The following is a 24,845-nucleotide window of genomic DNA, read 5'->3' on the forward strand; positions in this document are numbered from 1 at the left end:
TCACTATTATTTAATATCCCATTAAGGTGGGTTGCGCATATTTTTCGAAGTTTTAAACATATTTATACATAATTAAGAATATAAAAATAATGAATGTTTTATTTATAATATGAAGTAAAAATAAAGCGTATAACAACTCATATTAGATTCGATTTTGATGCAAAAATTACGTTACTCAATAGGCTATCGCGGAACATAACAGTTCGCCTAATATAATAAGGTTGAAGGAGAACTTCGAATGCAAATCGAGTTTCCAGACATCAAAATATTATTTTAAAAATTAAAAATAGTAGGCTTGTAAAAAAATATACAAATAAATAATTAAATTTCATATAAATAATAAATATTTCGTAAGGTTTAATCAATGATTTGGGAATATATAAAACACATGTTAAATTCAAAAAAACAACCTTGTCATAAACGAAAGGTTGTTAAGATGTTGTAATGATCTGATAAATTTAAAAATAAAGTATACGAATAACTCATTCGAAATTAGCATAACACGGCCTTTAGATTGACAATTTTTCTTCCAGATTTCCTAAAATTTTCTCCATGTAATCATCTGCCAGAGATGAAATCTCGCTTATTTCTACCCGAGTCTGTAAAAATAAATTAAGAAAAAACGAATGTTTAAAAATATATAAGTTAATTAGCTAAGCTTACTTACTCTTTATTATACACGGGGGCAAAATTTTGCTCTGGCAACTATTCTATAGTCCATCTTGAAAAGCAAAATTTGGTTCTAGAATTAGAATGCTGATGGAAAGAAAAACTCAAAATAAAAAGTTTTTAAAGATTATAACCCGATTTTATTTCAATGCGTTTTCTTATTCCTTAAAAATTTATTAAATTGATCTTATTAAATTGATCCATGGAAGAAATCTTTTAATTTATAAAGAAGTTAATATAGCCATTTCATTTTATTAATATCTTATGCTTGAAATGAAAATTAATCGATGATTCCGACAACTTATACAATGACGATCCACACTATATTAATATTAAGCACGGTGAACAGTGTATATGAAGCAGAGACCTGCAAAGGTACCATTCGACCTAGCCCGGATTTTTTTAAAATATATTATATTTATTTTTAATTTTTTATACTTAATAATGGCGATTTAAAACATTTGTGGTTATATTTTTAAAGAAAAAATTTTTGGGCCAGCCCGGTCCTAGTATTTAAAAAAATTTTTTTAGTCAAGGCCTTGGTATATTTAAAAATTAAAATACCGCCATGCCCGTGTACCCGAGTCTGATCTGCAAGTCTCTGATATGAAGTATACCTATCAAATTGCGAATAGAATATTTGCATGTACGAATCGAATAATATTATTCGATGTTGTACAATCGAATCATTTCATACATATTCGTACGAATAAAAAAACATTCCATTTGATTGGTCGAATGTTCGAAAATTTAATTCTTCCAAAATATTTTCAAATATGGATTCCTAATATTTTAAAAAAGTGATTTATAGATATAAGATAAAAGGGATAGAATGATAAGTTTTGCAAAGAACATGTTAATTAATAATAATTTCAAATAGAATAATTTCGAATATTTAGGAATAATTTCTAATATTTATATATTATTAAGAATAAAGTTAAATTATAAGAATAATTCGATCGAATAATGGATAAATAATTATTCGGGAAATAATATATTTTCCTTATTTGTATACTATTCAAATTTTCGAATCGAATTATTTTGTCATTCGTATTCATAAAATAAGAATATTTCGTTTTAGGTATAATATGAAAATGTGGCAAATTTTAAAATGGGCGTGCGCGCATCTTATGTGCCTGAATCTTATAAAATATAACTTGTTCATTCCATTCCTTTTTAATGACAATACAAATAATGCATTTTAAAAAGATTTTTTTTTTAAAAAAAATCCAAACGTGTATCTCAACTTTAAGGATTAGTTCGTTGAGAAGATCATTCATAGACAAAGTTGTATCAATTCTTATTTAGACTTGTGATTATTTAATCGAAATGACAAGTTATGCTCGAGTTACCCTCCCCCTTATCCCATTCTCAATTTTTTTTTAACCCCGGATGGTCAGGATGGATCGTGCAGAAGTTATTATACACGCAAAGGAATTTATTTTAAAATAAAATTAGTACGTTAATAAATAATTAGCTATAAAAGCCACTCAAAAATTGATGTATAATTCAGATTAGTACTTTATTCGTGAACGTCGCATCTTGACAACTCTTCAAATTGATCAAAACGTTGTACTTACAACCGTAGATGGAAGCGTGTAACAGTCTAACCGAAACCTTAAAACATTTTTTTTAAAATAGATTACCCGAAGATCAGAATTAACAAAAGAAAAAAAACATTTAATATCCTAAATAAAAATAATAGATTATTTTTATTCAAGGTGGTTAACTCAAGCTAAAAATTATTTTTAGAAACGTATTTTTTTTTTTTAAAAAAAATTATTTTTATAAACTTGTAAATCAGAGATGGCTTGAGGGTTCAGAATGGTAGATAGAACAATTAGGCCGTCCCACAGTTTAGAAATTTTTCTGGCTAATTCCAATGGGACTTCCGTGGCATTTTGCAAAGCAGATTCTTTTTCTCTAGATCTAATAACAAACAAAAAAACATTTCTTAGAAAAACTTAGCAGTGTTAGCTTTTTTTATTAGATTAGAAAAATATATTTAAACTGAAATTATATAAAACTCGAGGATTATGTGTTTAAATTTATAACATTTATTGTTTAAAACAAATTAAAATTAAAAAAAAATAGATAGATATTTATATAATACTTCTCAGCGGAATCTTTATATTCCCTTCTATTGACAGCCTAAAAAACATGAATACATTATTTTTAATTTTAAAATTATTGGTCATTTGTTAAATAGATTTATAAATTACCTCTAAGTGGAGTTTATAGTAAAAAAAATATCTTAAATCTGAAATAAGTAAAGATTCCTTTTCATTCCTCTCCTCAAATCAAAAAAAATATTTGTTTTTTCAAAGATATAATAAATCTTACCAAAACATTTTTAAAGGCTTGCGAATCCTTATCTATATAATCAAGAAGTTCAAACTGATTTTCATAAATGGCAGGCAAAATTTTTTTAACTGTTGAATTATTAGCTTCGAGTTTCCTAGTGCCTTGACTGAGTAAACCTACCATACAAGTCAGGGATGTTCCCTTTATTTTTAAAAAAAATAAAGAAAGAAAGGAATTTTCAAATCATTCATTGCTTAGACGTGATTTATGGTGACAGATCATTTTTAACATAGTTAAAAGGGTAAGGTAATGTTTCAAAAAGGAAGTTAAATAGGCTCGAACTCATTGACGGCCCTGGGAGATAAACCTATGTTTTGAGCACGCGTACATTTAAAAAGTTCATGTACAATAGAGATCTGCAAAAGTAGGCCCGGCCCGTACCCTGCCCAGACGGGCGCCGAAGCCTAATATTTTTTAAGAAAATTCGGGCCGGGTCGGGTCGGGCTTTAGGATTTTTTAAAATATATCTAAATTTATCAATTTTATGTTGAATTTTTTATGTAAAATAAAAATATGTGATTTTTTTTATAGAAAGTAGACGCCATATAACATATATCGTTTATTTAGGGTAATTATAAAAATTAATTTATATATTTAAATAAATTCGGGCTGGGCCGTCAAAATTTTTTTAAAAAAATTTCGGGTTCGGGCCGGGCTTGAAAAATTAGGCCAGATGCAGATCACTAGTGTACATATAGTTTTATCGAACACGTCTAAAATGGTAAAATTAGAATAGATAAAAAAAGAGGTTTGGCCAATAGAAAGAGAGGATAAAAATGTTTTAATTCATAGTGGTGACGACGTAAATAAATAAAACCAAAGATGCCACAAGTGCTGAAACGGCTCCACCTCCTGGCACCGGAGATCTGGAACCAACTAATGCTATAAAATCGTTTATCTTCATATCTTTGTAACCTGGCTTGGAGATTTTCTCGCGCAATTTATACCTTATTTTTTAAAAAAAATATATTATTTTACAATCAATGAGGTGTATAATACTACTAGATTGGCAATTCATGCAGTTAAAAGGGTACATGATAAGAGTCAGCTCTAGCGTCATTTGCAGATCGATTCAATAACATTAATATAACGATCTTTATGACAATCCAAAGATGGCTCTACATCTGACTCCGCACATATTTGATCAATTAATCCCCAATCTAATTATATATTTACACCATTGTTTACAATCTATTATTTATAAACATAATTTAGAACCTGGACTAAGGAGGGTTCTGGTTTCCGATTCTAAATATTTTGTAAAAAAAAATGGTTTCCATTCTGATTACTAATATTTAAAACAATGGGGGTAGTTTCTGGTTCTTAAATTTGTCCTAGTTCCGGTTACAAACTCTGTTGATAAGTAACAGCGATAAATTTAATTCTTCTTTCATTTATTTTTATAAAAATTATTAAAATGAAATCAATTTATTTTGTAAAAAAATTGTTTTTTCTTGGGGAGACAAAAAATATATAATATCGATATTTTTTAAACTCGAGGATTTGGTTTTTGCGGTCGAAAGGTTTGACAGTGTTCAGTCCTAATCGATCTATGGCCTAATGTTTAATTTTTTTTTAATCATTTGTAAAAATTAAAACAAAATAAAATAAATAAGATATTATAATATAATTCAAAAGTCATCAATCAGTAATCGTTTAGTATATTCTGAATACAATAGTAATCCATATTTTTTAAAAAATATTATAAATATTAAATAGAATATGTCGTGAATCTTATTTTTATTTGGTCTAAATGTCATCTTATCACGTTGTTTCCTATGTTTATTTGATATAATAAATCGTTTTCTTTTTTTCTGGCACATCCCACACGTTTTCTTTAAATGTATACCATATATTATTTCCTCCTTAATCTTTCTACTTGATGATATTTTGTTTGTTAATTTATTATCTTTGTTCTCCAATGGTATAATTCCCATTTTGATCTAATTGTTTTTGAGAACAACAATTTACTAGGTACGATAGTTGAAATTTTCAAAGGCAATATCGGAATCTATATTATAGTTTCTATATTTCTTTTCATCTTCATTTTAAACGTTCTCACCATTCTCTCTGCTTGCCTATTAGGCTGTTGATGATATGCTGAAGTAAGGAGATGTTTTATATTGTGATCTTTGCAAAATTTTTCAAATAAATGGTTTGAGAAATTTTTACCATTATCAGTTACTACTTCTGGTATGCCAAATAAACTAGTTTTCATTAACTTAAATGTTATCTCTGCAGTTATTGTTTTAATATGTTTAATGACAGGAAATTTTCTATAAGAATCTACTTTCCTCAACCATTTGTAAATATTGTGCATAATCAATTTGAATTCTCTTAAAGGACTTTGCCACAGTTTTCCTAGTAAGCACAATAAAGAAATTGATACAATATTTACAGGGAATGATGGAAGAACAATAAATGCTATAAGTTAACGTCAATTACGAAGGTAAAACTCAATTATTTGAAGCGTTTATAGTCAATAGCAATAAAATTCCATATTGGGAAGAACATGGTTAAAACTTTTGGGAATATCTTAAAAAAATTTAGGAAGGTATAATAAATCTGGATCATAAAAGAATAATCAATGATAGTCCTAGGTCTTAAAAAAATAATATAATATAAATATATATATATAAATTTAGTATACTGGATCCCTCAACAAGGAAATCATATAAATAAATTATAAATATCACAATATAAAACTCTTTTTTATATAGATCAGCTAATGTTGTTTAGTAAACGTGATGAGCTAAACTACCTGGATCATTTAGAAGATCTAATCTTAAAAATCTATTTGATTAGAATCGAATAATGAATTTATTATTCGAATTTCATTACGAGTTTTGAGCCATTTTACCCCATTCGGTTAAATTAACATGATTATGACCAGCCATTGAATTGATAAACTATTTATTTACAATTAGTTGAGGTATTTCCTTTACCCTCAATTATTTTCTAGGTGTATATTTTAAATTAATTACATCTTGATAAAAAAAATAAGATATTTGTATAGTGTCAAAACTCCGTAGGAATCAATATTTACCATTTTTTAAACTTTATTAGTCTTTTAAATTTTGACCGTCCATTTATTAAAAAATTGGGCATTAAGTAGGCTGGACTAGATTACGAATTTGGTTTACTTTTTGGTAATTATATATATAATTGGTGTGATTGTCCTGAACTAAAGTACCGCGCTACTTCTTTTTCAGTAGCGGCAACTAATATGCTATAGTTTAATAAAAATAGAGATTTTTACCTATCGTATGTTTTAAAACCTGATATTTTAAATCGCCATTGGGCAGGGCTTAAAACTTTTTTTCAAAAGAAATCCGGTCCGGGCAGTGCAAATGATACCTCTGCAGGTCTCTATATAGTTTATAGTGTATAGCAGTAATAATAATAAAAAAAACAGTTTAATTTAAGATACTTCTAATACAAATGATATATATAAAGAACTACTACGTCGTCTTCAGGAGGAAATAAAGGGGGGAGATCGATAAATGAACAAATATAATTAACCTTAAGAATGGCTACATTTATAATTTAATAATTAATTTTAATTGTTATAAGCTTTAATTTTAATTTTGAAATTTATATTTCCAAATCCGCTTTATAAATCTAATTTATCAAATAATTTAATTAAAATATAAAATGCCGCAAAAGGCGATAGATATGGAAGAGAATTTTAAGAAAGATGATAAACCTTGTAATTTCATTAGAAAATGATATTCTGGAATTAACCTTCACAAATTTGCAAAAATATTTTGCTTATTAATAAAAAAAATTAACATAGGATTTATGTAAAATAGCGAAGGACAATATGGTTCAAAAAAAGCAGCTTTTAACCCCAAAAACATTTTCAGATATTATTCATAAATTTTAATAAAATGATTTATCTACTATTTTAAATTAAGAATGTTTACACCTAAAATTTCAGAGAGATTAGAAAATTTCAAAATAATTTTGGTGTATTAGAAAAAGGCTACATCCAAAAATTTAATTCAAACTAAATTGACTGTTCCTATTATATCAGAACCAGGTATTTTTCAAATATAAGAGGATAAAGTCAATCAGGGATGTGGACCCTTTGTTAGGGTTTGGAGAACATAAATATATATTGACTTAAAATAGTATAATTTTTTTTTTCATTTATTTATTTTTTATACTCCATGTAACATGCATAATTTACAAGTAAAAATTGTAAAAAATTAATTTATAATTAATATTTTTAATGTTTTATTTAAGCATAGCTTTAATATCCCTTATAATAAAATAATTTTACTTACACTATAAAACATAGGTATTTTGTCAAGAGTGGGGGGGGGGGGCGACTATTAGGTGGGTTTGGAGATCTTTCCACTTATTGTAGGCAATTGGCTATATTAGATTTTAATATATTTTTTTAAAAAATATGTCTTTTTCTAAAAATTTTGAATTATAGTGGTTATTTTAAAAATTTATCAACTTTTATTAATTTTTCTTTCAAATTCTTCCTTAGGATATATTGTTTAAATCTTTTGATAGTAGTGGTGTGTATAGGGGGGGAATTTTTAAAATGATATTCACGAGAAGGTAAATTTGGGATGGGCACTACCGCTGGAAAATTCCCAATATTTCACTTTCTAAGATTGTTATAAATTGTTTTTTTTATAAGAGCTCATACATTAGTACCCAAAGAACAGTATTTTTTAAAACAAAATATTCAAAAAATTTTATATTTAAAAAAAAAAATTGATATAAATTAAAAAAAAGAAGAAGATATTAAAAGTATAAAAATCAGAAAATTTTGAAAAATGGATAGAGGAAAAAATGGTTCCACGAACAAAAATTTTAAATGTATTTTTCATGAATTTAAAGAAAATATTTTTTTCGACATCTAGAACCCTCCACTATAAACTAGGGGCCGGGATGGGGTTTAGGGTCAGCCCAAATATTAGGGTTCAGGGTTCGAGTTCACATCCCTGGTTATGATCAATATTATAATTGTTAGAGTTGATCCAATTTCCTTTGTCGATAACCCTTATATACCAATCTAATTACACATATCCTTCTAGCAAATGGCAAGAATTTTGAATAATTTTCAAGAAATGATAGTCTTTAATATGAGATCTATCAGATGTCCCTTACATCTGCACAACAGCAGATTTTTGGGACTCATAAGGGTAAAATAAAGTGCATACATTCTGACCTCATATTAATTTAATTGGATCCAAAAAGGAGAAGCAAAATAGGCTATAGGCAACCTAAAATTGAATATTCAACATGTATTCGCTAATAAATTCTTTTGATGCATTCTTAAATCTAAAAGAACATTTTTGATAATTTTTTCCTAAAAGTAACTTAGTAAGGTAAAACTTATACTGTTGTAGCTGTTGAAAAAAAGAAGAAATAAATTTAATATAATACATCAAATGTCAGTTATTTTCTGACATGGAGATTAGTGTTTTCCTGGTGGATGGGAATGAAACGAGATGATCACATGGGTTGTTTTGAAACCGATTTTTTTCTCAGGTTACCGACAAACCTATTACCCAGAAAATAATTTATGAGTGGAACTAAACCCTCTACCAATAAAGTAGCAAATTTAAAATTAGCAGGAAGTAGAAATAAAAATAAGTTATAATGAAGTAGAATAAAAATAGAAAGTCATTTTAAAAAAAAGAAATCTTTCATATACAATGGTCTAAAATATTAATTTAAGTTAAATATTTCAATAAGGGACATTAAAGGGGCCATTATCGATTTACTAAATAACCAAATGCAACTCCATATCTTTAAGAATTAACTTATATCCTGTATAATATAGTTTAATTTAATCACCAATAATTAAAAAACAATTTAATCACTTTAAAATAGAGGTTTGAACTCTAAGTTATTAGTTCCAATAATGATATAAATTTCTTTGGGAAACTCCTTAGCAAGAAATATAAGTCCTCAGCATGTATTCGTCATATGTTCATATATAAGTCTCAAAATATGGTTGCTTTCCTGTCAATTGAAGCTCTCTTTAAGAAATCCCAAGATAAATATAATTTAGTCAAGGACCTTAAAATTCTCCCAAACCAACTGCCTTTATGGAATAAAAAAGGTTTAAAAGCAATGTCTTCTGGGGATTGATCTATAAGTGCCTGATGTTAAATTGTTCGAGGGGTGTCTTAAAATATGGCCCACCAACTCAATTTTCCTATATTCTATTGTTTTATGAATAGGAAGGATATCGCAACTCGCCCATAACTTATAATTAGTAGTGTTTCGCGGATAAAAGGTCCTAGTTAAATATCTTAAACCTTTGTTTATAAAAACTTGCATCTTGTTATTACCAGATATATTATCGTTCCACATTTCCATACCATAGTATAAGGAAGCTAATATTAAGACTTTAAAGAGTCTTATCTTTAAAGGAATAGATATTTGCCTAGATGACCTAATCTTAATCAAGGACCTGTACTTTACCCTAGTTTTATTCAATTTAAAGTGTTGATCTTTCTTTGTACCACCTTTCTTATCCAATAAGACCCCTAAATATTTTAGAATATCTACTTCTGTAATCGTATTACTATCAATATTTAGGGTCACCTGTGAAGAAGTATAAATTGATGTCATCTTCGTCTTTTCTTTATTTAATATCAGACCAAAGTGTCCCGCCTCTACAATGATACAGTTAATAACTGATTGGATGTCTGACACCGATTTACCTACAAGGCATAAATCATATGCGAAAGCGATAATATTTAAATTTCCTGAGGACCACTGAGCCGAATGTAAATTTCTAATTATTAAAATAATATAATTTGTAATAAAGTTAAATAAGAGAGGCGATAGAACACAACCTTGTTTCAAACCTTTTATTATCGGGATTTTAGAAGATTTGCGGCCAGCATGAATAATATGCATTGAATAATCTTTATAAATTAGTTCCAATAAACTTACCAAAACAATCGGGGTACCTACCTCTTCTAATGTCCTCCAAAGTTTTGTGAGTATTATCGAATCAAAAGCTTTTTTAAAATCCAAAGCCACAATAATTAATTGACTCTTTCGAATTAATGCTCTCTCTAGTTGAATTTTAACTGATAGAATCGCCTCTAAAGTGTTTCGCCCTTTCCTAAACGAGTCCAATGAGTCTATAAAAAGTGGTTCAAGTAGCGGTCTTAGCCTATTTAATATTGCAAATATTTTATATACCACCGAATTTAGTGATATTCCTCTAAGGTGACTTCCCGGATTGGATTTCTTCGGAATCGAAAAGTTTAATAGTTAATCTAAAAGTAAAAGATCACTACAGGAGTAATAGGGCGAAATATATTTTAGAAGATATCAGTCATAAATTAAGGAGAGACAATAGGAAGTACTTGGAACATTGTGCAATGCAAATTAGCAACTTGTTCAGTACTAATGATACATTCAAAGCCTTTAGACTGCTGAAATATTTTACCCCGGGTCAGAAACAGCGTGTATTTAAGCTTTGGCACCAGAATAACCTGATAACTGATACTGAGACTCAAATGAACATTTGGTACTCCTATTATTCTAGAATGTTCGAGTGTTATGAGAGTTTAAATGGCAATATAACTAATGAATCTTTTGTTGGTATAGGCCCTTCAATTTCCAAACCTTGTCGTCGACGATTCTCAACTCCAACTTATCACGATGTAGATATTAAAACACTACACGATTCTCATTTATATGATAAATTTAATAATAGAAAGGTGACAGTTAAACGTTCACATATACATCCTCATCTACCCTATCAACGCAATTATTATTAAGTCGTTAACAAATTTCCACATCATTATAATTTACTTGATCAACCTCCTACCACTTCGAAAGTTTGGCCTCCACCAACATTTTTTCCCCTAGTGTAATATAAATGTAATTGTAAATTGAATTTAAATTGAATATAATATTAACTTTTCGTTTGTAAACCTGAAGGATTGAATTCATTATATATATATACGTGATATTTTGTATTAAATATACTTTTACTTACTTTACTTATTTTACTTATTTAATAAAACACTTCATTGGCGACGATTTTTAGAGAAGATTTATTTGATTTATTAAATTTAAAGTAAAAGACTCAATGGAAGTAGCTCCTATTAAAGTTGAAGATTCAATGGAAGTAGTTTCTATTAAAGTTAAAGACTCAATGGAAGTAGTTCCTATTAAATTCCATATTCCAGAATTCGTCAAAGAAAAAGTAAATAATTAGGACTACTTATTTAACTTGGAGTTAATTTATAAAGTAAGAAATATTATAGATTTAAATACAAAAAAAGACCTGCTCTTAGCCTATATCGGAAGAGACAATCTTATCAAAATTAAGAACTTTCACTTTCCAATAAATTTAGAGATGATAAATTATGATACTTTAATAAAAAGCTTAAATTTGGTGTTCAAGGATAGTTCTAGCATTTTCGTAAATAGGAAAATTTTTTTTACGCTAAAAAGATGCAATGAGACGATTATTGACTTTTCAATTAGGGTTAAAACTGTCTGTTCTCTTTGTAATTTTAAACCGCCTTTTGATGAACTTTTAAGAGATATATTTATCCTAGGAGTAGGCTTACCTGAGTTGGACAAAGAACTTCGGTCAAAGTATATCGAAAGCAATATTACTTTTGAAGAGACCGTGCGTTTAGCGATCGCGCTGTCTTCGTTGGAAAATGAAACCCAGACTGAAGTTAATAAAATAATTAAAAATAAGCCAACACAGGGTTCGAAAAATAATTATTTTAGAAATAATAATTATACAAACGTCAATAGATTCAATAATAATAAACACTCTAGTAATAATTATATTCCTAATAATAATTATAGACCTAGAATCAAACCTAACTCTATTCAAAAGAAAGTGATATGCTTTCGTTGCGGTAAGGCAAACCACATAGCGAAATATTGTTGAACCCATGCCATACAAATGATTCTGCCACGGACACCTCGCCTGTCATTTTCAAATAAAGCAACCATCGATGCGAAGATAAATGGGTTGCAGCTAGCTATGGAGTTTGATACCGGCGCCGCGTGTAGTGTGATTGATGAGGTCACCTGGAATCGTATTGGCAGACCACAACTATCACCGGCTTATAAATTAGTGGGATAGAATCATATCCAAATCGAAGTACTAGGTAAATGTACCGTAGAAGTCAAATTAAAAAATATTTCGAAATTTTTACTTATTTGGGTAGTTAAAGGGGAGAATCCCCTTATTTTTGGGATGCCTTTCATTAGAGAATTTGATATAAAACTACCGGAAGAAGTTCGTATTAATAAAATAAATATGAATGTTCCCTCTTTAAATACGATTGTTTCAAAATTCCCTCAAGTTTTTAAATTTTTTTTAGGTGAAATCAAACTGCAAAAGGCAGTTATCCGAATAGAACCGAACACGTTACCGATTGCATTACCAGCAAGAAGAGTTCCTTTTCCGTTGCGTCGAACCATTGAAGCTGAGTTCAGAATTTTAGACGAAGGCGTTATCGAGAAGGTGGATCCAACAATTACTCCAATCACTTGGGCTACGCCAACGGTTAATATCTTAAAGAAATCCGGTGCCGTACGGATATGCGGAGATTTTCGTTTAACAATCAACAAATATCTAGCGATCGATAACAATTTACTACCAACTTTCGTCGACCTAACAAATAAGATCGCGGGTGGTAAAATATTTTCAACAATAGATTTAAGAGATGCATTTTTACAATTCGGAGTTAGTCCAGAATGTAGGGACCTTTTAGTAATTTCGACACATGTCGGTTATTACCGATAACAAAGAATTCCATTTGGTTTGACTAGCGCTCCGATAATATTCCAACGCTTTAAGAAAAACCTATTAAAGGGAATTCCTATGGTTAGTGTATTTTTAGACGACATAATTATTGCAGGTGAGAACAATTCCGATCACATAGTTAATTTGGAAGAAGTATTAATAAGATTTGAGAAGGCTGGACTGACCACGACGACTGATAAAATTAAAATCGGAGAAAAGTCAGTCACTTATTTAGGTCATGTTATTGACAGTTTCGGAATTCACCCTACAGAAGATAAGATTAGCGCTATAAAAAATTTTAAAACACCTTCCAATGTTAAAGAACTACGTTCATTTCTTGGAATAGTGAATTATCATGGGGCATTTATTAAAAATTTGCATTCTATTTGTGCGCCTTTACACCGACTAACGAGTAAAAATGTTGGTTGGTTTTGGACAGCTAAAGAAAATGAAATATTTACTAAAGTTAAAAATATATTGTCAAAAGAAGATACAATAATTCCTTATTCAGCCGATATCCCTGTCGTTGATTTCTTGTGACGCTTCCGAAGATGGTCTAGGAGCTGTTATTGCACACCGATTTCTTACTGGCCATAAGAAACCGATTGCTTACGCATCGAGGACACTTTCGGCGGCTGAAAAGAATTATGCCACAATTGATCGGGAGGCTTCGGCGATCATGTTCGCTATCGAGAAGTTTCATCAATATATTTTTGGAAGACATTTTATCTTAGTTACTGATCATAAACCATTACAATATATTTTAGGTGATAAAAGAGATCTTAACAAAATAACAAATAACCGTTTAATACGGTGGGCGACGAAACTATTAAGTTATGATTATGAGATAATATATAGACCAGGTAATCATAACAAATGTGCCGATGCTCTGTCCTGTTTGGGGGTAGAGAAAGCAAAAACCAATGATGTTACAAAAAAATTCGAAGAAGAAATCAGAGGATTAAAAATTAATTTAATAGAAGATTTATCTTTCACTCGCAGTAAAGTCGTAAGTGAAACGAGCAATGATATAAACCTAAAAGAGATTATTAAATTAATAAAAAATCATTGGTATATTGATAATATAAATAATGATTCTGAGATTGTAAAAAAATATATTTCGATTAAAAATAATATTTCGTTCGAAGAAGGATTATTATTTTATAATGATAGAATTATTATTCCAGATATTTTAAAAAAGGAGGTTTTATATGTGATTCATCGAGGACATCCTGGGATAGTGGGGATGAAATCATTGTGTAGATATTACGTGTTTTGGACAAATCTCGATACTGATGTTGAAGACTTTGTTAAATGTTGTAAGAGTTGTCAAGAAGGAAGGCCGGGAGCTAAAGAAGTGCCATTATACAATTGGAACATTCCTACCCGACCTTGGGAACGATTACACATTGATTTGACAGGCCCCGTATTTGGAAAATATTGGTTAATTTGCGTAGACGCTTTTACCAAATGGGTTGAAGTTGCAATTTTAACACATATTAATTCGGCGAGTGTAATAAATAATCTGCGTAATTATTTCGCTAGATTTGGGTTACCTCGCTACATTGTCTCAGATAACGGTACTCAGTTTACTGGATCTGAATTCAAAACGTTCTTTTTAAAAACAATATAAAAGATCGGCCCCTTATAGCCCCAAATCGAATGGTTTGGCTGAACGATGACGATAAAGACGCGTTTCTATGCTGGAAGGAGATGTGGGACTCCGGACCAGTTAAATTTAGCGAATGTTTTAATTACTCACCGTAATACTCCCAATGCAACTACTGGTAAATCCCCTGCCGAAATGATGTTTGGAAGGTCGCTTAGGACGACATTAGATCAGTGGAAATTATCAACGAGAGAAAGGACGGAAAACGCTCTATGGAAACAAAAGTACTACAAAGATAGAAGTGTTGAACCTCGGGAGTTTGAAGAGCAGCAAAAAGTTTGGATAGCAAACGAAAGGACAGCAGGGTGGCATGAAGGAATACAACGAAAAAGCGCAATATTGTACGATGTGGAATCAGAGGGGATCGTTAAAAACAAGCATGCAGATCAATTGAGGGATGTACATACACAAGAGAAGGAAATACCCGTTACGTTGACCGAAGAAGTGGAAAAGGCAGAACATGAGAATACAACTCTTGAAAAAAGAGTTTCGAAACCCCCACTACGTTATCACGATGAATTCAATTTATAGTGGGGAGAACTGTAATATAAATGTAATTGTAAATTGAATTTAAATTGAATATAATATTAACTTTTCGTTTGTAAATTACATAACCTGAAGGATTGAATTCATTATATATATATACGCGATATTTTGTATTAAATATACTTTTACTTACTTTACTTATTTTACTTATTTAATAAAACACTTCACCTAGTTATGATAATACTTATTCCGATAATCATGATGACATTATTCAATCTAAACATTATCTTAACATACATCACTTACTTGATCAACTTCCTTCTACTTCGAAAGTTTGGCCCCCACCAACAAGCCTAAGTGATATTGCTAATTTTTTCCCTAGCTACGACACTACTCATTCCGGTAATCATGATAACACTATTCAATCTAAACTTTATTCAAACTTACCTGATTTACAATTTTCAAGATACGCTCGCTCAGTTGATCAAAATACTCATTCCGGTAATCATGATGACTTTATTCAACCTAAATTTTATTCTAATTCACCTGATTTACAATTTTAAAGATACGCTCGCTCAGTTGATCAAAATACAATTAATTCGAAGGTTATAATTATTTCTCCTATTTATTCCTACTTAACTGAACAACACCCTACTACATCAAAAATTTGGCCTCCACAAGCTAGCTTAACTAATGCCCAACAAAGTTCATCTATAGTCCAAACTTTTATTGATACATTGAGAGATCAACACCCCTCTACTTCGAAAATTTGGTCCCCACAAGCTAGTTTAAGTAATGTTCTACAAAGATTATCAATGGCTCAAATCATTAACGATACCTTGAATAGTCAGTTTCCACAAATAAGCCCCAGAAATTTTCAACAAAGTTCATTTACGTTTCAATCCCCCTCAAATGATGCCAGGAATTTTCACCCAACTAAAGCTGAACTAGTTGGAATAATTAAGAAACGGAAGAATCATAAAGCTTGTTGTCAAGATTTATTATATAGTGAATACCTGAAGACTGACTCAAGACTATGTGCAGAGAATCTTCTTCCTATTATATCCAGAGTATGGTTTGAACGGGTGTGTCCGAATGATTGGATCACTGCCACTTTAATTAACTTCCCTAAAACGAAAGATCCCAAATTTCTTGAAGATTGGAGAGGAATATCACTAAATTCGGTGGTATAAAATATTTGCAAATATTATATTAAAAAGGCTAAGACCGCTACTTGAACCACTTTTTATAGACTCATTGGTCTCGTTTAGGAAAGGTCGAAACACTTTAGAGGCGATTCTATCAGTAAAAATTCAACTAGAGAGAGCGTTAATTCGGATAAGTCAGTTAATTATTGTGGCTTTGGATTTTAAAAAAGCTTTTGATTCGATAATACTCACAAAACTTTGGAGGACATTAGAAGAGGTAGGTACCCCGATTGTTTTGGTAAGTTTATTGGAACTAATTTATAAAGATTATTCAATGCATATTATTCATTCTGGCCGCAAATCTTCTAAAATCCCGATAATAAAAGGTTTGAAACAAGGTTGTGTTCTATCGCCTCTCTTATTAAATTTATTACAAATTATATTATTTTAATAATTAGAAATTTACATTCGGCTCAGTGGTCCTCAGGAAATTTAAATATTATCGCTTTCGCATATGATTTATGCCTTGTAGGTAAATCGGTGTCAGACATCCAATCAGTTATTAACTGTATCATTGTAGAGGCGGGACACTTTGGTCTGATATTAAATAAAGAAAAGACGAAGATGACATCAATTTATACTTCTTCACAGGTGACCCTAAATATTGATAGTAATACGATTACAGAAGTAGATATTCTAAAATATTTAGGGGTCTTATTGGATAAGAAAGGTGGTACAAAGAAAGATCAACACTTTAAATTGAATAAAACTAGGGTAAAGTACAGGTCCTTGATTAAGATTAGGTCATCTAGGCAAATATCTATTCCTTTAAAGATAAGACTCTTTAAAGTCTTAATATTAGCTTCCTTATACTATGGTATGGAAATGTGGAACGATAATATATCTGGTAATAACAAGATGCAAGTTTTTATAAACAAAGGTTTAAGATATTTAACTAGGACCTTTTATCCGCGAAACACTACTAATTATAAGTTATGGGCGAGTTGCGATATCCTTCCTATTCATAAAACAATAGAATATAGGAAAATTGAGTTGGTGGGCCATATTTTAAGACACCCCTCGAACAATTTAACATCAGGCACTTATAGATCAATCCTCAGAAGACATTGCTTTTAAACCTTTTTTATTCCATAAAGGCAGTTGGTTTGGGAGAATTTTAAGGTCCTTGACTAAATTATATTTATCTTGGGATTTCTTAAAGAGAGCTTCGATTGACAGGAAAGCAACCATATTTTGAGACTTATATATGAACATATGACGAATACATGCTGAGGACTTATATTTCTTGCTAAGGAGTTTCCCAAAGAAATCTATATCATTATTGGAACTAATAACTTAGAGTTCAAACCTCTATTTTAAAGTGATTAAATTGTTTTTTAATTATTGGTGATTAAATTAAACTATATTATACAGGATATAAGTTAATTCTTAAAGATATGGAGTTGCATTTGGTTATTTAGTAAATCGATAATGGCCCCTTTAATGTCCCTAATTGAAATATTTAACTTAAATTAATATTTTAGACCATTGTATATGAAAGATTTCTTTTTTTTAAAATGACTTTCTATTTTTATTCTACTTCTCATTATAACTTATTTTTATTTCTACTTCCTGCTAATTTTAAATTTGCTACTTTATTGGCAGAGGGTTTAGTTTCACTCATAAATTATTTTCTGGGTAATAGGTTTGTCGGTAACCTGAGAAAAAAATCGGCTAAATTATATGAAGGATAGGCCTTCATATATTTGACGTTCGCTCATTTTGGGCAGGTATGACCAACTTGCAAGATAATATAAGATAAGATAAAAGTTTCTTGGTGTGCTGTTTGGAGTGAAGAAGACATTATATTGGATGAAGACGGGATTGATCATATTTTTAGATATGTATATTTGTTTTGCATGGGGATTGATCATATTTGCATTGAATAAATTGGATTTATATATTTATACGAATAAATTGGATTTGTAAAATTGTCCTAATTGGTAATGTTTATTGTTGATATTTATTTAATTATTAGGAAAGGATTGTTTTGGATTGTTAAGTTATATTTTTGAGAGGGAAGGGTTGAGAGTAAGGGTTTTTCTTATTCCCACTCCAGACTTGGAGATAATATAATAGCTTATTTTATTATGAAAACCTAATAAAAATAAAGAATACACATATTTTAGATTTTTAGTCATATTTTTATGCCAATATTTAATATTTGTAAATGTTTGAATTTGAAATATTAATTTTGAGGACATAGATTAGGGATATATATTAATTTTTTTTAAATATAAAATAGTGTAAAAGTAACTAACATCGCCTTATATTTTAAAAAAATAGTGGGAGAGATAGCCTGCTACTTTTTTTGCCAAATAGCGTTAGCGGTAGCGCACTATTTTCAAAAGTATGGAGAGGAAAGGGGGATGTCGTTTACGCTTGAAAAAAAAATATATCAAACCAAATTCCAAATATATTAAAATCCAAATTTTTATATATTTTTTAAGTTATACTAGCTTAATTTTGCTTTCCTCGTCTAAGATCATCAAATCCTCAGTTTCAATGTAATATTTAGCACAATCGAGTAGAGCTTGGATAGGAACAATTCCTATGATCTCAGATCCTATTACAGCCAGTTTCATTTCCTTATGTATAAATATATGTAAATATAGTAATAGTATATTAGAAGCAAATATAATATTAATAATTATTGGTCTCAAAATAACTCATTTAAGAATGCTATATTTGAAACTTTAAGGGACCTAGCGTCTGCCTAACAGTTTTAAAAAAGGATGATCTGTCCCCGTTAAATAGCATTCTTAATGTATATCCTCTAAGAAATCTAACTCTCTCTTCCTATTAGATGTTAGTTTCCAAAATTTTAGTAATTATAATAATAAAGAGAAAAATCCATTACAAATTTTCTTGATAACTTTATAATTACATAATTAAATTTAACAAAATTTTAGGCAAAATTACTTTGGAATCTTTCAAGGCCTCTTCGTAGACCTGGTAGATAGGGGTGGAATGGAAATCTAATATGTTGGTTGATATTTGAGCCATATTGTCTTCCTCTAGCATCCAACCTAAGGCCTGAACGTGCTTCAACTTTCCTGGCTTCATTTATATTTTGGTTCATTAAAGATCTTTCATCGGATAACCCCCCCCCCCTCCTCCATCCCCTCTCAAAATTTCTAGCTTCTATTTAGTTTCTTTTTATTTAATTATCATTTCACCTTTCCTTCGATATTTAAAAATTTACAGAATATTTGATCATTGTTTAAAATACCAAATTTATTCCTCTGCCAGATTCCCTGATATTCATGGCGATAGTGTGAGCTTGTTCTTTGGTGCTCAATACGTTAACATTGAAAGGAATTAAAAAGTCTCTGCAACCTACTATACTGGCACCCCAAGTGGGTACGAATCGTGCCGGTCCATAATCTGGTTTCCAATCTGTGACCAATAACTTTTTTTAATAACAAACAATCATTTAATTTTAAAGTCTTGTATGGTAAAATAGCATTTAACTTCCCCAAAATACTATTTTTAGCCTCACGTGACGGGGGAGGGAGGTTTTAAGGTTCCCGGTGATCTAGGATAGAATAGAAACATGGTCTGCTCGGGGTTGTAGAAACCAATGAAAAAAGTTGGTCAAAATATTTTGCTTCACTACCTACTATGAGCACTGCAAAATATTGACGGGATACAACCCTAAGTATCCCGTGGGCACACACCTGCTATAAAAAGAATGATGGGAAACCCGATCAAAGGGAGACATATGGCGGTCATAAACGGCCTGAGACTTTGTCGGGGAAAAGGTTTGGTATTGACGATATAAGGTTGCTACATGGAATGCTGGGAGCATAACAAAAGAGCGGGCTAAGTGGTTGAGACATTATTCATGAGGGTAGATGTTAGGTGCATACAAAAACAAGGTGGAAAGGAGAAGGTGCAAGAATGATTGATATGGCGAATGCAATGTTTAAGTTCTTTTGGCAAGGTATCGATAATGAAAGCGCCGGGGTTGCCGTTCTTCTTGCGGAAAAGTGGGTAGACAAAATAGTGGATGTGAAAAGAGTGAACAATCGTATATTGGCTGTAAAAGTTATAGCTGGTAAGCTAATATTTAACGTTATCTCTGCATATGTCATTCAAAATGGTAGAGCTGAAGAAGAGGAAGATATTTTCTGGGATAATTTAATAGAACTAACTTAATGACTGCCCATAGAGTGAGTCATTATGCTAGGCGGAGACCTAAATGGTCATGTGGAACGAATATTGAGGGATATGAAGGAGCCCATGGCTGATTTAGTTTTGGTGTGAGGAATTCGGAAGGAAAGAGAATATTAGAATTTGGCGATGCAATAAAAATGGTTAATACTTTCTTGAAAGATATAAAGAATTTGGCGCTATTGTATCTGGTGGTGTAAAAAGTACAGTGGATTATTTGTTCGTGAGGAAAAGAGATCGAGGCATAGTAAAATATGGGAAGGTTATACCTGGAGAGGAGTGTAACCCGCAATAGGTGATCTTATAGTCAAAGGAATAAGAAAAAGTAAGAGCTAAAGGTTTAATTAAAGGAGATATCAAGAAATGAATTTGTTACAACGTTGGCCATAGGTGCGAGTGAAGTCAAGATAAATTGGAAAATAAAGCGTATGAATAAGAATAGAGCAGCGGTCCCTACAAGAGGGGTGACAAATATTTGAGGCATCGAAAGATTTGGGTAACGGGTGATGGCTCACCAATGTATGCAACCTGATTATTTTTGAAGAGACTACTCAGGAAGACTTGCTGAAAAGTGACGACTACCGGAAAAATGTGATAATATCTATATACAAAAGGAAGGGTAATCTTCTAGATTGAAAGTTATTATACATTTGGAACATGCACTGAAGGTTTTAGAGAGAATGGTAGAAAAGAGAACAAAGGACCAAATGAAATTGAATAATATGCAGTTATGTTTTACGCCTAGGAAAAATTCTACTGATTATTATTGTTATGAGGCAAATGCAGGAAAGATACCAAGAGAAAGGGGAAGCGCTTTATTATGCATTTAACTGGGAAAGGATTGAGTGCAGAGTGAGGTTACAAAATGGGCCTTGAGAAATCATGTGTTGAAAAATGGCTAATAACTGCAGGATAATGAAATGACGAAGCAGGGAACGGAGGTCCAAACAAATGATTGGGATAATAATAGTTTCGAGGTAAAGGTAGTGCTACATCAGGGTTCCGTCTTGAGTCAATTGCTTTTTATTATAGCAATGGATGTAGTAGCTAAAGGGACTTGTAAAGTACTACCATGAGAAATACTGTGCCAACGACTTAGTATTGATAGCTAAAAGTAGAATAGAATTGAAGGATGAAATAATTAGATGGAAGGGGTTATGGAAAAAAGGGGATTAAAAATGAACAAAGAAAAGGTGAAAATGATGTTCAGAGGTGAAGATTAAGAAAAGATCGAGGGGACAGGTATGTGGCCATGTGAAGGTGTTGCTAAAACTCCATCAGTTGTATCTGCTGTCGCGGATGGGTTCACCATAGATGTAGTGGTGTAAAGGAAAGAAGTATTTTTTTAAAAAATGGAAATGCTCAGTTATGATTTATTAAATCGGGATTATTTGTTACTTATTAAAATAGGAAATTTTTGTATAAAAATTAGCAACAGAACTTCAGTAAAAAAATGATATCAATTTACTTTAAAAAATGTAAAGAAATAGATAAAATTGAGCAAATAAATAAACTTTTCCCTTCAAACTCTCGTATTCGCCTTCCCTGATTTGTGGCACTTTGTTTCTGTATTCCTTGTCGGATGATCTACCGTATAGGTAAACTTTTGGGGTAAAAAAAAGGTTAATTTGTTTAAATATAAAAGGTTTTATGAGAAGTAAAAAAAGTGTGTAAGAAAAAGCTAAGAAGAAAAGAAGAGTTAAAGAATGGAAAGATGGGAATAAAAACTTATTTTAAAAAAAGAAAGGGTGAGAAGAAAGAAATATTAAACCAGGAACATCCAAAGTAGAAGCCAGTCTTTGTCCAAATGTTTTGCTATATTCAACGCACTCCTCTAATGTAACCCCCTTGACAGGAATGAAAGGTGAAACGTCTAAAGCTCCTATTCTCGGATGCTCACCTGACAATTTAATTATATTAATTCGAATTTATATGAGTATAGAAGAAATCTCTTATATGTAAATTGATTTCCGACGTATTTTGTTTAATAGCCAAATTCAAATGGAGGGTGTTTTGCTTTTTAATTATTAGCCTGTCGGAAAAAGTAACTACGATCAATTGTATATAACTAATTTTAAGCCATTGTTAAGTTATTTCCTAAGTATATTTTAATTAATTGTAAGGCTTTCTCTAATCTCATAAATGGCGAAGTGCCATAAGTCGGACGAAGAACTGATAAAAATCCAAAAAGAGTATGGGAGGTAGCCCCTAAGTCATAAGCATATCTAAAAAATTTCATGCACCCCCTTCCCTCACAATCCTGACTAAGCGTATACCTTAATTTATATCTAAAATAAAGTACCCCTCCCCCTTCTATTATTCGAATGACCAAATATAAATGCAAAAAATATTTGTATTCAGTAAATCAAAATACAAACATTCACGTTACTCAACCCCGCGCTCACCCCACAAAAATTATTTGATGATCAATTTAAGTGATAAATTTTTTAAAGATAACTAGTTTATTTATTACCAACGTGTTGGGACATATCTATGAGTTCGAAAGCTAATTTAGAAGCTCTCAGAGCCGCTTCTAATATGACAACTGGACTTCCGGCAAAAGTAAAAATTGTTCTATGTGTGGAATATCCAGAATTGGAGTCCAGCAATATACAACCTGGAATTTTTAAGGCTTCATTTTGAATTTGTTCTATTACCTTTATAATGGTTTTGGAAATAAAATGACATTATATTTTTTAGTTAAAATTTCCTGAAAATATGTAAACATTTTCGAATATAAATTATTTGATTCGTTCATTTATTTATTCGTTCATTTATTTATTCGTTCATTTATTTATTCGTTCATTTATTTATTCGTTCATTTATTTATTCGTTCATTTATTTATTCGTTCATTTATTTATTCGTTCATTTATTTATTCGTTCATTTATTTATTCGTTCATTCATTTATTTATTTATTCACTAAATTCTAAGGCAGCTTCGCAAGCTTTCTCAACCTCAATGAATTTTAAAAATTAACAAAAACTGAAGGTAGACTTTGTATTCCAAAATAAAATGAGCAAAAAACAAGAAATCCTAAAATTAGCAATTAAATAAAAAAATTGATGCTTCCATTTATTTATTCATAAAATTTAAAGCAGAGGCATCCCAAGATTTTTCAACTGTTATGCTTATAATTAGCAAAAAAAGGAAGATAATTAATTATGCTAAAAAAAATTAAATGAGCGAAAAACAGGAAAAATTAGCATTAAAAATGGAAATACAATTCTAAATAAAATTTTCAAATTCAAAATTTGTCAGGGAATTCTCCAAGCAAGCTGTCCCTGTGCGCTCTCCTAATGACACTACTGATTTAAAGTTTTTTTATTACAAATAATATAAAAAAATAAGAAAAAAAGAAAGATAATTTAAGAAAAAAGAATAAATGCTAAATAAAAATAAAAAAATTACAAATTTTTATAAACAAAAATTTCATAAGCTAATTTTGAAAAATTTGAGAGAAAGAGGAAGAAAAAAAACACAAGATAAAACCTGCTTATTACGTCCTTCAGAAAAATTAGGTACCCACAGAATAATTTTTTCCATAGAAGAACTTTCAATCGATAACACCAACTTTATGCACCAAATTAAGAACGCGAAAAAACAATCTGTAAAATTGAGAAAAAAATGAATATGAACAAACGCGTGATAAGGAATTATCATAATGTGTTTTTTTTATTTAAAAAAACAAATAAAATAAACAATATAATTTTGGTTTAATATAAATATAAATTTTTTTTTTTAGGTTATTCTGTCCGCCAAAATGAATTTTTTTCTAAGATCCTTTTCTTTTTACGAGATAAGCTGATTTATTTTATACTCAGAAGTAAGTTTTTTCCTAATAAGATTAAAGGTATATTTTTTTAAATAAAAATGAAAAGCAACGGAAATTTTTTTTTCCAGAAAATGTTTAGATTTTTTTAATAAAAAATCTAACTTTATAAAATTGAATTTGAAATGAAAATCTAATAATTTTTATTGTGGAATTAAGCATCGTTCAAAATGAATGAAAAACGAGAATTTGAGGATGGACTTGATATTTGACAGTTTGACAAATATGAAAACAATATATATAAAAAAAATCAAGAGGAATATCACAGAATTTGCTCTAAAAAAAAGAAAGAAAGGTTGATGATAAAGGAAGGAAATCATATTTAAAATTTAAACAATCAAGTATTTTTTAAAAAAAATGCCATTTTTATTTGTATTATGATTTGGTAATATTTTAACGATTAAAAAAATCAGCTTGCCTCATTTTTGAAGATAAATGAATAAAGAACGTTTTAAATGAAAGAAAATTATAAAAGAATATCGCCACAAGTACGTAATTAATTAACGTATTATTATTCATTTAAAAAAAAATTACGCATATTAATTTTCAATTTGATACAAAAATTAGCATTTAAATTTTCAATTGAGTTAGGAATGGATAAAAATGTTCTCCGAACAACTTTAATTGGAATTTTTTTAGCATTATCCTATCCCTCAAAAATTGAACAGGT

At 30.0% G+C, this 24,845-nt stretch overlaps 2 protein-coding genes across 2 annotated transcripts in view; both read right to left on the reverse strand.

The window, feature by feature from the left end:
- LOC135925358 (S-adenosylmethionine synthase-like) overlaps nucleotides 1-24,845 on the reverse strand; it is a 112,811-nt gene that overhangs the window by 68,735 nt on the left and 19,231 nt on the right. The gene's annotated exons all lie outside the window — the stretch shown is intronic.
- Nucleotides 3-23,951, reverse strand: LOC135925054 (formimidoyltransferase-cyclodeaminase-like). Its single transcript, XM_065460207.1, has 14 exons — nucleotides 23,836-23,951; nucleotides 22,818-23,001; nucleotides 22,116-22,244; nucleotides 21,859-21,947; nucleotides 19,401-19,580; nucleotides 19,091-19,228; nucleotides 18,625-18,756; nucleotides 4,529-4,590; nucleotides 3,851-3,980; nucleotides 3,013-3,174; nucleotides 2,783-2,820; nucleotides 2,463-2,598; nucleotides 2,191-2,286; nucleotides 3-599 (listed from the first exon to the last, which is right to left on the reverse strand). Exons 1-14 carry the CDS (start codon nucleotides 23,887-23,889, stop codon nucleotides 510-512), a joined length of 1,620 nt encoding a protein of 539 aa, XP_065316279.1. The 5' UTR covers nucleotides 23,890-23,951; the 3' UTR covers nucleotides 3-509.

The sequence above is a fragment of the Gordionus sp. m RMFG-2023 genome, chromosome 2 (assembly GCF_954871325.1).
Source record: "Gordionus sp. m RMFG-2023 chromosome 2, tfGorSpeb1-WG-v2, whole genome shotgun sequence".
NCBI classification, from domain to species: Eukaryota; Metazoa; Nematomorpha; class Gordioida; order Chordodea; family Parachordodidae; genus Gordionus; species Gordionus sp. m RMFG-2023.

Excerpts from the sequence above, each read along its gene's own strand:
- LOC135925054 (XM_065460207.1), bottom strand. The coding sequence starts at position 23,889 with ATGGAAAAAATTATTCTGTGGGTACCTAATTTTTCTGAAGGACGTAAT. Across the intron at positions 2,821-3,012 it reads AAGCCTTTAAAAATGTTTTG|GCTGTCAATAGAAGGGAATA; the intron begins GTAAGATTTATT and ends CATGTTTTTTAG. Across the intron at positions 2,599-2,782 it reads TATAAAGATTCCGCTGAGAA|ATCTAGAGAAAAAGAATCTG; the intron begins GTATTATATAAA and ends GTTTGTTATTAG.